Source organism: Panthera tigris, chromosome A2, assembly GCF_018350195.1.
Source record: "Panthera tigris isolate Pti1 chromosome A2, P.tigris_Pti1_mat1.1, whole genome shotgun sequence".
NCBI classification, from domain to species: domain Eukaryota; kingdom Metazoa; phylum Chordata; class Mammalia; order Carnivora; family Felidae; genus Panthera; species Panthera tigris.
This window is the reverse complement of record NC_056661.1, coordinates 94886973-94903084: the sequence shown is the minus strand read 5'-3', so window position 1 is coordinate 94903084 and position 16112 is coordinate 94886973. Positions and strand designations below refer to the sequence as shown.

General features: G+C 35.4%; 1 protein-coding gene across 3 annotated transcripts in view; it reads right to left on the bottom strand.

Annotated features, from left to right (window-relative positions):
- ANKIB1 (ankyrin repeat and IBR domain containing 1) overlaps nt 1-16112 on the bottom strand; it is a 142095-nt gene that overhangs the window by 43284 nt on the left and 82699 nt on the right. For all 3 annotated transcript variants that reach the window (XM_042966256.1, XM_007076713.3, XM_007076714.3), the window contains 3 exons: nt 8959-9167; nt 7684-7772; nt 672-816 (listed from right to left, as the gene is read on the bottom strand). In XM_042966256.1, coding sequence (XP_042822190.1) covers nt 672-816; nt 7684-7772; nt 8959-9167 — 443 coding nt within the window. The remainder of the gene's footprint in view (nt 1-671; nt 817-7683; nt 7773-8958; nt 9168-16112) is intronic.

The following is a 16112-nucleotide window of genomic DNA, read 5'->3' as shown; positions in this document are numbered from 1 at the left end:
AGAAAAAGAAACATAATTCATTATATGAAACTATTCTTTCAAAAAACCCATTCTAAATTGATAATCTTTATTTCTGAATATTTACATGTAGTAATGTAAAATATGTCTTTTAGAAAACTTCAAATAGGTACTACCTGCTTTGAATACTGTTCTCATCAATCAGTTATACAAGTGCCAACAGGCAAATCAGCATACAGTTCTGACCAACATTTTTTATTTTCTGTAAATTACTACTTCAGCTTTTAATTTTTACTTGTTTTTTAAAATTAAAAAAAAATATTTTAGGGAGCGAGAGAGCGAGTGGGGGAGAGGGGCAAAAGTGGGGAGAGAGAGAGAATCTTAAGTAGGCTGCATGTTCAGCATGGAGCCTGGTGGGGGGGCTTGATCCCACAAACCTGGGATCGTGACAAGCCAAAATCAAGAGTTGGACACTCAACCTACTGAGCCACCCAAGTGCCCCAACTTTTACTTCTATCATGACTACAAAATAATGCTTTAGCTTAAAACTGTAATTAATGCCACCACTCCTTCATGCAGTTTTTCTGGGAGACAAAAGTCAGAGTCCATTATTCCACGTGTTTTCAAAAAAAAAAAAAAAAAAAGTTAAATAAAATCTGTTACACAGTTTTAATAAAATTAAAATGATGGAAATCAGATAATTGGCAGCATACCTTAATATCAAACTGTAGGTATCGTTTGTCCATCTCCTTAGAAACTACACTTTCTATGATATCCACAGGCACAAGTTGGAAGCAATCATATGCAGGGCAGAAAATGTTGTGAGCTTCACCTTCTTGAATTTTCAGATTCAAAAATCTATTAAAATTATCAATTGATAGGAAAAAAAAAGGAAAAATATAACTTATTTTCACATTCTAAGAATTTTTTCTTCATGCTCAATTTTCTTTTAGAGTATAATTAAAATAACACCAATGAACAAAGTGTGGAATACCAATTATAATACAATTGATTTAATAAAATATATATAATTCACATAATTCACAAACATTATTAAATATTATTTGCCCAACCATTCATTCATTTATTCATACATACACACATATGAATATATATACTCATATTTATGTTATATATATATTTTATACATGTTCCTCTTTTGCTTTATTCTAAAAATCTGAAACAATATACATAACATTAAAATTTAAGAAATGAGTGATTTGGAAAGGTCACATTCAATTCTCAATATTCCGACTTTTAAAGAAAAGGGAGCAATTGTACAGAATTAAAATCCTGGATAATCCAAGAGATTTGGGAGTGGCATTGCAAAATGGCATACCTTTTTGAAGAAAAGACTTTCTGCTTATATTTCATTCAGACGAGTATTAAGTTGCATGTCCTACTCCAGGCACACTAGCTGACCTAGTCAAACTAGTTCCCTAGTTGCCCAGGGAAAAGGCATCCTGGAGAGTGACAGGAATGTAGCCCTAGGTGAATTAAGTGCTTAAGAGCAGGATTTTGAGTTAGACAATTTCAGGTCTGCCACTAACAAGTCATATGATCTTTAGCAATTTGTTTACCTGTCTGCCCCTCAGTTTCACTATCTGTAAAATGGAGGTAATAATAAGCATTTCTTGGGGTTGTTACACAGATTATATGATATAATGTATGAACATCTCCATGGTGCCTGGCATAGATAAGAATTCATAAATTTTAGCAAGGGTTTTATTTTTATTATTAATATTTCCTATGGACAAACAAGAAGAAATGAGCTTTTAAAGTGTGATTTAACACTTAAACCTAGAGAAAATAAATGGAAAGCCAGGCAATTAAGTCACCATTCTCTAGTGATCACTATCAACTGTTTGACTCTTCTGCCTGCAGTATTTTTCCTTCAGGTTCTCTCAGGCTCTTAATTCTACTGCACTTAAAAAAAAAAAAAAAAAAAAAAAAATCAAACTTACTGTCATCAGATCTACCCCCTCTGCTCCATTTCCTTCTTCCACAATTTCATCCTGGCACTTTTAGGAAAACAGAGCCCTCTCTTTTGTTTTTTTTTAATTTACTTATTTTAAGAGAGCAAGAGAACATGTGCTGGAAGGGACAGAGAGGAAGAAGAGAGAATCCCAAGCAGGCTCTGCACTGTCAGCACAGCCCAATGGGGCTCAAACCCACGAACCATGAGATCATGACCTGAGCTGAAATCAAGAATTGATGCTTAACCTACTGAACACCCAGGTGCCCCCAGAACCCTCTCCTAATACCCTTTCTAACATACCCCAGACCTAGCCGTATCTTTAGCTGTCTCTGCCTTCTCACTTCAGTGAAAGAGGGCTTCCTTCTTCACCCCCAAGCTAATCCTTAAATATTCTGGCCAGCTCTGGAATTTTCACAATCCAGAAACCTATCCCCTCTTTGTCTCTGTTTCTGTCTTTCTGTCTCTCTGTCTCCCTAATGGCTCTTTTCCTTGGCACAATACATATGATCAAGTTTTTTTCCCACCCTGAAACATTTCTCAACCAAATGATCCTTTTTAGCTCTACTTTCCTTTCATATCAAATTTTCTTGACAAAATAGTTTGATGATTTGTCATTACTTCCTCAAGTCCATCCCATTCAACCTGCAACACTCTGGCTTTTGTCACCTCTTCACTGAATGGCCACCTCTCAACAAGGCCATAAGACTACCCATTAGCCCAAGGATTCAAGACTTCTCAATTTTTATCTGCATTGACTTCTCTGGAGCATCAGACACCGCTAAACAGTTCCTTCTTTCAGATTCTCTCTTTTCTCTGGCTTCTAGGACTTATTTTTTTCTGCTGGCATTATCTTCGTACTTCTGGTTGCTCCTTATCCATCTTTTTCACTGTGACTTTTACTCCTCTGATCACTGATTTTTACGTTCTCTAGGGTTTTCACACCAAAACTCTTTTCTTCCCATTCCATTCAATCTTCCTGGGTGATCTGAATATTAACTTGGGGTGCCTGGGTGGCTCAGTTGGTTAAGTGTCTGACTTTAACTCAGGTCTCATGGTTTGGGGGTTCGAGTCCCGTGTCGGGCTCTGTGCTGACAGCTCAAGTTCCTGGAGCCTGCTTTAGATTCTGTGTCTCCCTCTCTCTCTGCCCCTCCCCCACTTGCACTCTCGCAAAAATAAACATTAAAAAAACTTTTTAAAATACTCCTAACTTAAACTACCACCTATATGCTAATAACTCCGAAATTTAAAGCCCAGATATCTCTCCTTAGCTATAGATTTTACTACACACAATATTTGTTTAAATGCTTCATATGCATTTAAAATTCAACATGTTTAAAATCTTCCCTTCTATTTCTCAGTATAATTTAAAAACCACACACACTCCACAAAACTGACGTATGTCAACAGAAGGCCACTCTGTACCTTAGTTACTAATTAAAAATTACCTGTATATACTCTGTGTCAAGAAAAACAATTTCACAGAAATAAAGATGGATGAAGTGTTTAGGGGAAATGCTATAGAGCAGCAGTTCCCAAAGTGTGATCTGTGGACCTGAGACTTTTCAGGGGGTTTATGAGGTCCAAACTAGTTTCATAATGGTATTAAAACTTTGTTTTTCAGTTAAAACTGCTGATGCTGTAGCAAGAATCATGGCAGTGGTGCTAAAACCGTACTGGTAGACTTTATATTCTTCACTGCTTCACACTTGTAGTTAAAAAGCCAGTTTCATTTAAGAATAGCCTTGATGTAATAATTATGAACTACTGGTTATTAATAAATTTTATTATTTATTTTATTATAGTAAGTCTTAGCCCACAAGTACACATCTTTTGGGTATGCTGTGCATAGAAATGGGAAGTAAGCATAAGGAACTTCTGCTGCATACCAAACCATGCTAGTTGTCTCGGGGACAAGTACTTAGGAAAATGTTCAATTTAGAAGTGGACCTACCTACTTTTATCATGGAATGCTATTTTTATTTGAACACTATTTATTTAGAAAATTAATTAAATGAGCCTGTCATGTCAAGGAAAAAAGTTGACAGTATTTGTTGCCAATGATAAAGTCCAAGACTTCACATAAAAATTAGAATTTTGAAAAATTCTTAATGCTACTGTGAACTTGACAGCCTCCCAATATTTATAGACTTTTCTTTTTTTCTTTTAAAAACTTATTTATTTAAATTCAAGTTAGTTAACATACAATGTAGTATTGGTTTCAGGAGTAGAACCCAGTGATTCATCACTTACATATGATACCCAGTACTCATCCCAACAAGTGCCCTCCCTAATGCCCATCACTCATTTAGCCCATCCCCCTGCCCACCTCTCCTCCAGCAACCCTCAGTTTGTTCTCCGTATTTAAGAGCCTCTTATGGTTTGCCTCCTTCTCTGTTTTTATTTTTCCTTCCCTTCTCCTATATTCATCTGTTGTGTTTTTTAAATTCCACATATGAGACTTTTCTGATGAGTTTGGTGATGACAGTAATTAATGTGCTTTTTTTTTTTTTTTTTTTTTTTACTATATTTATGTGTAGTGAAATATGTTAACACTGGAAGATCTACATAACCCAGTGAATCAATATTTTCCAAAATGATGCAGTGCAAGACAGACCAAGATTTTAATGTAGAGTTACCAAAAAAAAAAAAAAAAAAAATCTATTGATAAGGTTTCAGATTTTATACTGCAGCTAACCATTAAGAAACTACCAGTATGATGTATATTAGAGTATCTAAACTTATTAATATACTTCTCTTTTTTCCATCTACACATCTTTGTGAAGCCAAATATTCTTTATATATGTCAACCAAAACAATATATTATTATAGACTGAAGGTATGGGAGTACAGCTGTCTTTTATTAAGCTAGACATTAAAGAGATTTGCAAAACAACATGACTCTTCTAATTTTTTAATTGAAAATAGTTAATTACTCACAGTAAATGTTATTTATGTTAACACATAAATAATGGGTTATTATTCCTTTTAGCTATGAATAAGTTCCCTGAAAAGCTGAATATATCTTAATAGTCTCCTGTGAAAGTGCACTGTTTGCTTACAGTTCCTATATGATGATGTTTTGAATTTTATGTACTCTAATCAGAGCAGGTTGAACTATCTCTGGGGGTTTAAATGACAGAACTGAGAAGATCTCAACTGAAAGCAAGATCATTTCCCTGTGAGCCATGCTATTAATCTTCATCAAGATACAATTTCCCACTAAATTTATGAGCGGAACATGGAGCTGATGAACGTTAATAAAAGGGAGAAATCTGGGGCAAACTTTACTTACATTTTAATCTTGTTGGTTACCCACCCTTAGGAAGATAACAATAACTACCATTTATCAAGTGGTAACTATGTGCCAGGCCCTGTTCATTCTCAGTATTTTACATACATTAAGTCATTTGACAGTAAACTGACAACAATCTTATGAAGTACTATTATCACCATTTTATAGATAAGGAAATGGAGGCACAAGGAGGTTACCACTTAGCTAAATTAACAACTAATAAGTAGCAGGAAGATATTCTAGGCTGGGTAGAAAATAATTTTTTTTCATTTAAGCCCTCGGAGTAGATGCTTCCAAGCACCTGGCTGGATTGATGACATTATGGGGTAGGGAAGAGTGAAATAAATTGAAAGGTTTTTCAACTATCTAAGGATCTTTTAAAATTCTTCCAACCTTATTAAACAAAGAAGTTTCTTTTCTATATGCCTAGAAAGGGCTACATTTAATTTAAAAATGATTTTATCAACATATAAGTCACCCAACCTAGAACCTGTTTTACTGCTGCTTGATTTGACAAGAACTACTGGCAGGCTGATGGAAGGGGAATCCTAGGTAGGTTGATAAAGTACCACAGAAAATAATAATTAGATCTTTCAAATTTAAATCTTACCATAAACTTCCCATGGCTAGTCTGATGAGTATGGGAGATGGTTCCTGTGACAGAAGTGTGGCGAAGGAGGTAAAGGAAGTTCAAAAAAATTCAAGTAAATCCCTTGGGGAGGCTGAGTTTTCACACAGAAACCAAGGTCCAAAGTAGCAAACTTGGTAGAACCCAGAAAATACTCCCTAATGCAACAGAGTTAACAATTAAGCTAAACAAAGTATTGTACGTGTGGAAGATTTTCTGCATCCAGAACTAGGTCAAAGTTAGCTTTGGATTGTAAACCCTGACCCTTACCAATTAGGTTGCTTGTATTACCTGTACTAATTTGATCTTATCTAATTAGAGTCTAGTCTATGTTTAAAGAAAAAAAAAACCCGACCATGTAGTCTCATTTATTCTGACTTTTTAAGAAGCAGTATTTCCCCCTCCAAATGAAATCTTGCGCTATACCCTGACTTAAAAAACAAAATGTACTTAAAACCAGAATGACAGAAAGATGAGTGGTTGTCTACAAATTGGAGGCAGGAGGGTGTGCAGAGAATGAGGGAGATAGAAAGGAGGACTGGAGGGATTTCAAGGAGAAATGAAGTTTTGGGGGATGATGGATATTTTTATTATTTTGATGGTGGTAATGGTTTCATGGGTGTGTACATTTGCCAAAGCTTATCAAATTATTTATTTTAAATATGTGGTTTATCATATGTCAATTATACTCCAACAAAATTTGTTTAAAAAAATCTGTTTATAAGAAAAACAGAAAATTTGCTCAGGTTCTTGCTCTCTCACCCAACACAGTATTCCCCAGGTCCCTATACTTGGTACCTGGTACTCCATGAAAAATAATACTTTGAAAACTTCTGATTTTTAAGATTCCTTAAATACTAATGACATGCTTTGCCTAGGTCATTAATCAGTAGATTTATGTGCTCCAGAGATAACATGGTTATTGTATTGCTCACTAATTACATTGATCTTCTCTTTCATTTTGTTTATAAACCTCTCTTGAAAAGTGCGACATTAGAGCAAAGTTAATGGATGGAAAGAAAGTATAACTCTTGGCAAGATAATGGGAAGGAGAACAAAAATAAACATGAGAAACAAAATAAATTTCCCATTTTTAAAATATACCCAAACCATGTCTAGAAGAGACATTGAACTCTGAATAGGTTAAAAGGGGATTTAAAAAAATTTTTAATGTTTATTTTTGAGAGAGAGAGAGAGAGAGAGAGCAAGGGAGGGGCAGAGAGAGAGGGAGACACAGAATGCAAAGCAGGCTCCAGGCGCTGAGCTGTCAGCACAGAGCCTGATGCGGGGCTTGAACCAATGAACTGCGAGATTATGACCTGAGCCAAAGTTGGATGCTTAACCAACTAAACCACCCAGAAGCCCCTAAGAAGGGATTTTAAACATCCATCTTGTTACAAATTTTCAAGGCTATTTGCTTGTCACAAAAAATTTAGAGAAAGCATAAACAAATGTTTACAAATTATTGGAATATAAAAAAAGTTATTCTTGATATTTAGGTGTAGGCTTGAAACTTACATTAGATGTAATATAAATGAAAATACTAAGGAAACTTATTTATGCATACCTGCTTTGTTACCAGAAGTACCTTACATTAAGTGAAATAACATTTATTACTAAATTAAATGATTTTACTGTATTAATAAATGGGAAGATGTAAAAATAAGGAAAAAAAAATTCTTCCTTAGTAGTAAAGTATATTTCAGTGTAACTCTGAAACCAATATTAATAATCCATATCATTAAATATCAAAAGCAAGCAATTTCATTACCAAATCAGAGCGCTGTCATGCAGTAAGAAATACTAATAAGCTGCACATATACTCACGACTCCCAACATCCTCTACAAAAGTCATGTCCACAGGGCATATCCACTGGGTCTTCAAATACAGAAATACTGCACATACAAATGTCACACTGGAGATGAAGAAAAGCAGTGATTTAAATGAAGTTATACTTTGTAGAGAGAACAATATATTCATTCGTTTGTTAGTTTAATACAAAAATGCTACTGTAGTAATTACAAAGTTAAGTGTTTCATAGTTATAAGGGAAGTTAAAGTTAGTACACCTATTTTTGACTGAATACCAAATACCATGCCTACTTCATTATAAACTATTAAGGGATTTAAATATTTTAATGTACAAGTCAAACTCTTAAATTCCAAATTTCCCAAATGCAACTATCCATTTGGGAAGAAAAGTATAAGAAACAAACCATTAGAGTCTATTCAGGTCCAAAAAAAATTAAAAAAATCTACTCAGGTCAAGATCAAATTGTCCACTGCAAAATAACCATTTCAATATCATGTTCTTTAGCCCATACTCATCCCAGAAAATCTACAAAAACAGAGTAACTTTGTGTATTCAACATTAAAAACTCAGGATATTTAGAGTAGCAATTTAAGGATTTCTACCCAGGGAACCCTGATGCAAGGCTATGTATCTTCTAAACAATGACTTATCAGGAGCAAACATTCCAATGTTACAGATGCAAACTATAGAAGTAGGATCCTGTTTTCTGAGAAAGCCGAGATAAAACCCAGAATACTTTCATTTTTATCACATATTTGAGTATAACAGCATAACAATGGTATGCCATTTAAAAATGCAGACAATGGCAGTATTGTTTCTCAATAAAAAACAAACATTTACTATGGAAATCTAGATGATACACTCAAGAAGCTTTACTGAAACAAATACATAATTATCAATATTTTATTGTAAGCGTTTTCATATTTTTTATTTAAAGTGCCTACATAAACTCAACTTTTAATATTTCAGCATGGTGTGTTTAAAACTTTAAACACCTGGAGATTTTAAGTAAAAATACAGTAGATGGCTTTCTCAAACTCTTTTCTGTTTTCTGTTTTGAAATGAAAAAAGAAGAGCTTTTGTTTTTCAATCTGTAATTCAGAGATCACCAAAATATTCTATGATAATAAATACTTACCAAAGGGTGAAATAACTGAACCCTTTAAGAAGGGTATAGGATTCAATTATAAGAATTTATCTAAAAGGTTCCATGAAACAACATTAAATAAGTTAAAAGTGAAAAGACTAAACACAAAATTAGGGGAAATACACTGAATACCGAACCATACCAAACTGGTGTCCAAATCCCCAGGAGATAAACTTATTTCATCTGGAGAGGTGACAGAAGAACGTGTAGTCCTTGGAGTTCTTGGAGAAGGGAGCGTATCCCAGGCATTATACCCACTCGGTGGTGGAGTTGGCATTTGAACACCTGATCGTTGGCAGCAGTTCTCTGGGTTGGACATCCAAGCCTCAAGTAATTTCTCCCTGTCCCAGTCTTTAAGAAAAATGGAATAGATAGCTCTCAAAAAACAGAAAATATGGTGATGTTTTAAGAGTTTCATAATAACAAAAGAGGATAAATTAAAGTGATATAGGCTATCTCTTCTATATGAAAGTAGTAACTGCAAATGAGTATTCAGGTATGCTATATGCACTAATACTTTTAAACAAGAATTTAAACTTTTATAATCTACTGTGGTTTACAAATATGTCAATATCTACCAATATCACAAAACTCCTAGTCATTTCTAATAACCAAAAGAAATGCCTCATCACTTTTGGAAGTTACTAAATTTTTTTTGGCATAGGTTTCATTTAGCCATTTTACTCTTTTCAAGAAAAATATGTAAATTTTGCAACTGGTTTCACCACTGTCAAGTGGTAAAATGATTGGACAGCTTACTATAAACATGTCAAAATGTCAACAATAAGTCCAAAAATCATTTGATATACAGCTTGAGAGCAGAAGAAACTTCTGAAGGGATTATGGTTATAAAGTTTTAGTGAATTAAGTATAAATTCTGTATTGAGTTCACATCTGACTGAACTAAAGATGATCTTCCTACTATGAACACTTTTTTTTTTTAATGTCTATTTAGTTTTGAGAGAGAGACAGAGCGTGAGTGGAGGAGGGGCAGAGAGAGAGGGAGACACAGAACCCAAAGCAGGCTCCAGGCTCTGAGCTGTCAACACAGAGCCTGACGTGGGACTCGAACTCACGAACGGTGAGATCATGACCTGAGCTGAAGTTGGGACGCCCAACCGACTGAGCCACCCAGGCACCTCCCTTACTATGAACACTTTTAAAATAGCCAAGTGAAGTGTGTTATAAAGTCCAGAGCCATAAAAACTAACCCATTAAAAATAATAAATAAGTACATCCAATTTTGTTAGCTGTTTTATAGACATTACTTAATTTATTCCTCCCAACAAACCTTTCAATCATTATTTAGGTGAAGAAACCAGGACTCAGGAAAGTTATGTAACTTGCTCTGGCTCACACAGATAGTGAGGAATTTGAAATCAATTTCTGTAATTCCAAAACCTGTTTTCTTTCCACTGTAGCACAGTGAAGTACAGGGTCAAGAGTCATTCTAGTCATTCTAGAGTCAATTACTCAACGTAGGCCCATTCTATACAATTTTACAGCTCTAACACAAAGAACTATAGGAATTTCCTATGCAAGACTTTTTCCGACCATATTAAATCAGTGTATTTGGTGGTTTAACAGCATAATTATTATAACTCAGAGGTGCAATACAGATAGACTGGGTGTGTTTCTGGCTGTGTAAACCATTTGTGAAAAGGCACAGAAGTATAATGAAGAGACATGAGCAATTCTGTAAAGTTATAGCATATCATACTGTGGTTTGAAAAGATGGAAAACAAGATTGGAAAAGGAATCAGATTACAAAGAGGAAGAAAAATCTAACAACTGAAAAAAACTGTATGAGTGCATTCTAGGAAATGTTGCTACATGGACATCAGTGTTTTGATAGGTCATTACTTACTTAAAAAGTTAAAATTACTTTTCTTCGAACAGTAGGATTATTTTCCAAAGTATCCATTATGTCACTTTTTAATAAAGGAAAAAGAGAGAACTACTATAATTTTTATAAACAGATATTAAGTATGCTAAATTTTAGTTTTATCTACTAGAAATATTTTTCAGCACAGATTCTGCTTGGATTCTATAACATTCACTTAGCAAATATTTACTAAATGTCTTTTATATGCACTGTCAGGCAGTAGGGATACAATGGGAGGAATAATCAGGCATGATTCCTGCCTTTATGAAACTTATAGTCTAGTAAGGAGAAAGACATGAAGTAAAAAATCAATACAATAACAAAAGAATCATCACCGTCAGAGTGCCATGGAGGAGAGGGAGAGAATCTGAGTCAGAGAAGGTGACGCTGGAGAAACAGTTTGGAGTGGACAAATGAAGGATGAGTGGGAGTTAACTAATAAAAGGGGGGGGGGAGACATTTTAGACAGGCTGTACACAGCATGTTCAAAGACCCTGTGGTAGCAGGGAAGATGGCATTCTTGTGAAATTAAAAAGGTCAGTGTAGGGGTGTCTGGGTGGCTTAGTCAGTTAAGCATCCAACTCTTGATTTTGGGTCAGGTCATGATCTCACAGTTCATGAGTCTGAGCCCCGCATCAAGGCTCTGTACTGACAGTGTGGGGCCTGCTTGGGATTCTCTCTTTCTCCCTCTCTCTCTGCCCCCTCCCTGCCCCTGTTGTCTGCCTCTCTCTAAAAATAAACAAATAAACTTAAAAAAAAAAAAAAAGCGTCTCTTAAAAGAAAAAAAGGTCAATGTAGCTGTAGCATGGAGATCAGAGGGGAGGCATCGTATGAGATAAGGCTGAAAAAATAGGCTGGGTCTAGATCATGCAAGACTTTTTAATAACACTTCTATCATCAGCTTAGGAGTGATAGATAGTCACTGAAAAGTAGAGCTTGGGGTTAAGAAGGACAGGTTATCACAATCAGATTTGAAAAGATCATTGTGACTACAACAAACAAAGAAACTGGACAGGGCAGAAGTAGAGAGAAGATAGTCCAAATAGGATGGTAATGGGCAGTATAAGTGAGAGATGAAGCTAGGGCCAGGTGGCTGCAGTGGAGATAAAGAGAAAGAGAGAAGTTTAAGACATGGAAGGTGAAAGTGACAATTTGGTGATGACAGCACATAGGGTCTGAAGGACAAGATATGCCAAAGTTGGCGTCCCAGGTTTATCCAGTTGGCTGGCTGATACCATCTATGTAAATAGGGACTACCAGAGAATGATCTTAGTTTTAGACATACTGAGGTTTAAGAAGCTTCTGAGATATCCTAGAGATGCTTTAAAATAGGCAATTATGTATAAACATGTGGAGCTAAGAAGTCTAGTCCAGAGGGAAAAATCTATACCTATACAAACCTTGAGAGAAGATATAATATCCTAGGAAGAGAGCAGACTGAGAAGATATAGGCCACTGACATTTAATTGCCTACAGAACATGACGAATCTCCAAAGGAGCTTAAAAAAATACTTCAATGTAAATGAACTCTAAGCACAAAATTAGCCTTGGTCTCATATTTTGTAAATTTTACTTATTTTCTTATTAGGTAGCATTCAATTATGTATTACTTGTATTAATGAGGCAATACTTAGACAATGACCTCTGTATTCCTAACAGAGTCCTCCTTAAAATTCAATTACTGCTCAGCAAATACTGCTCAACATTTCGGTCTTATGCTTAATCTAGATCAACTTCATTACTTTGAGACTAAATTTGACAACAGATAATATAGTGCTCAAATCTATTTTCCTGTGTAAAGCTGAGTGAATGTGACCAAGGATATAATCTATAAATCTTCCAAATAGTTCAGTTTAATAGCTCTGAAACAAAGCCTATTCAGGTTTTGAGAGCAATTAGTATAAACTCTGGCTCTGTGCACTATTTTATTCTCTAACATCATTTATATCTGTAAATATTATTTGATTGTCAAATGTCACTGTCACCAATACTACCCAAACAATTAGAAGAGATGTCCATTTGAAAACCCGCTAGCCTCTATTTTATTCCTTAATAGGGAAGTAAAATACAGAATATGTAAGTAAGTTATCAAGAAAGTTATCACAGAATAGATAAATGCCAAATAGGAAAATTCAATTAGATATCACCTTATTAGAACTGATCCCTATTATGTAAAAGAAGTAACAGGAAAATATCAATGGAGTAAAAATGGAGTTGATTATTTAATAATACTTGATGATATAAGGTAAACAGATACAGATGAAAATGTTCTTTTAAAAAATTATTGGTAAAGTTAGCCTTGGATTCTCTCTATATTGTGACTTGGAGCTATGATACATTGTATTATCTAGGTGACTGTAGATTCCTAAGGCAAAAATGGCTACAAATACACAAAAAATACTGCAGTGCAGAACTGCTGTTTGCAGTTAAGTGTGGCCAAGTGACCGAATTCTAGCCAATGCAATATGTGCAGGAGTAATGTATATATAAATAACATTTCAGGTATAGTACTTATTATGTATTATTCTTTCTGTAAACATTTTCTGAGGGCTTAATGTATGTCAGATATTTTGGAAACAAAAAATAATAAAAGCTATCCTCTAAGAGATCTCAGGTTAAGCAAAAAAGAGATTATCATAATATTGTATTTCCCAGGTTAAGCTCCAGGAAAAGCAAAAAAAGAGATTATCATAACATTGTATTCTAAGTGTATGACAGAAGATATAGTAGGAATAGACAGGAAGGGTCTCAGTGCAGACTTGGGAACACATAAGCAGAAAAGGCTTCCTGAAAGACATGGTTAATTAAGAAGGCATAAGTAAAGGAATGGGGTGACTGACAGTTCAGGTAAAGAAATTTGGGTCATAAAGGTCTACTAAAGAGTCTGGATGGTTTTAAGTCTGTGGAATGCTAGTGAAGGATTTTTCAGCAAGGCAGTGACATGCTCAGATGTGAATTTTAAAAGAACAGTAATGGCAATATGAAAAATTAATAGGGTGAAAGAAGAATGGCAACATGGGAGACCAGGACTCAGGAGAATACAATTTAGATGGAAACTAATGACAGCCTGAATTTAAGTCAGTGACAGTGGGAATTGGGAATGGAAAGAGCTAGAGACGGTGGGGGTGGGTATGCTAGGAGGATGAGAGACACTTAAGAGAAATGGTAAGATTGTGGCCAAATTTAACAGAGATGGAGGAGTAAAGTAGACTTTCAAGTTTCTGGCAGGATAATTTAATGAATGTTGATACTCATGTATCAAGACAATGGGAAAAAAGAGGAGTTCAGGTGTGAACATCCTTAGAATGGGGAGAAAATTGTTAAACAGACATTTAGAAATGCAAACCTTGGGGCACCTGGGTGGTTCAGTTGGTTTAGTGTCCGACTCTTTTGACTCTTGATTTCTGCTTAGGTCATGATCTCACAATTCATGAGATCAAGCCCTGAGACAGGCTCTGTGCTGGAGTCTGCTTGGAATTCTCTCTCTCTGCCCCTCCCCCCACTCTCATGTGCACATGTATGTACTCTGTCTCAAAATAAACAAACTTAACAAAATGAAGTATTTGAGGTTGTATTTCTTTTTTTTTTTTTTGTAATGTTTATTTATTTTGAGAGAGAGAGAGAGAGGTGTGAGCAGGAGAGGGGCAGAGAGAGAGAATCTCAAGCAGACTTTGTGCTGTCAGTACTGAGCCTGACACAGGGCTTGTTCCCAGGAACAGTGAGATCATGACCAGAGCTGAAATCAAGAGTCAGATGCTTACCGAATGAGCCATCCAGGTGCCTCTCAAATACTTTATTAAAGTCAGGTTGTAGATACACTCTTTATTCTTTGGGTGGTTTTTGAAATCTTGGGTTTCATTAGATAAATGTGTGCAGCAATGTTTCTCAGAGAGTGGCCCACTTGTAGGCATCTCTACAACACTTACTTTAAGCCTCATCCCTCACCTAATGACTTGGACTCTGTGGAAAGTCCAGGAATCTCTGGTTAGTTCCCAGGTAATAATCCTTATTTATATGAAAATTTAAGAATCACTGGCATATAAAGTGGAAAAGAGTCTCAAGTACAGAACTGTGGGAAATTTCAATACTGAAGGCAAGGATTCTAGAGAGTTATATTCCAAATTATTCATAGTGATGATCAAGGGATGATGAAATATGGAATTTTAAATTTTCTTCTGATCAAAAGATCATATATTTTTGAAGTTGACATTCTATTTTAGTATAGATGATACAGATTTATAGTTAAAATAGGTAAGCCAAGTAATGACTAGAATAGTTATTTACCTCTCTCTTTTTAAAACTAATTTTTATTTTATTTTTTTATTACCATCTTATTTTAGAGAGGGAGAGTGTGAGCAGAGAGAGGGGCAAAGGGAGACAGAGAGAGAGAGAGAGAGAGAGAGAGAGAGAGAGAGAGAAAATCTTTTTTTTTTTTATGTTTATTTATTTTTGAGAGAGACAGAGACAGAATACAAGTGGGTTAGGGGCAGAGAGAAAGGGAGACACAGAATCCAAAGCAGGCTCCAGGCTCCAATCTGTCAGCACAGAGCCTGATGTGGGGCTTGAACTCACAAGCTGTGAGATCATGACCTGAGCCGAAGTTGGACGCTCAACTGACTGAGCCACCCAGGTGTCCTGAGAGAGAAAGTCTTAATCAGGCTCCATGCTCAGTGCAGAGCCCAGTTCAGGGCTTGATCCCACATCTCTGGGATCATGACCTGAGCTGAAATCAAGAGCTGGATGCCCAACCAACTGAACCACCCAGGTGCCCTAAAAATAATTCTTAAATCGGAAAAAACTTAACTTTGAAACGAGACAAAATATCAAATATGAACTGTGCAATGAGAAGGTCCAGCTCACCATATGACAACTCCCAAAATGGCTGCCTTAAGTATATCACAGAAAACTTAAAATAAGCTGAGTACTTTTCCTAAGTTGGTAATGTTCTTAAAAACAAAACAAAACAAAACAAAACAACCTTAAAAGGGATAGTATATTCCTGCATTGACTCTACAATTTCACTTTGTGCATTTCATGGCAAGAAACACCCTTTATATAAAATAAATATAACTGACAGTACTAATAACACAATTGTTAAATATTTCATTGACTTTAGTAAAAATTAATGTCAAAACTAGTACTAGGACTACAGATTCCAACTTTCAATCCTGCTTAAATCAGACACATTTCTAAAATTAGACAATCTTTAAGCTGATTTAGTAGCCATGATTTTTATTTTTTTTTAATTAAAAAAAATGTTTTTTAAAAAATTTTTGAGAGAGAGAGACAGAACAGAACACAAGCAGGGGAGTGGCAGAGAGCGAGAGGGAGACATAGAATCCGAAGCAGGCTCCAGGTTCTGAGCTGTCAGCACAGAGCCTAACGTGGAGGTCGAACTTATGTACTGTGAG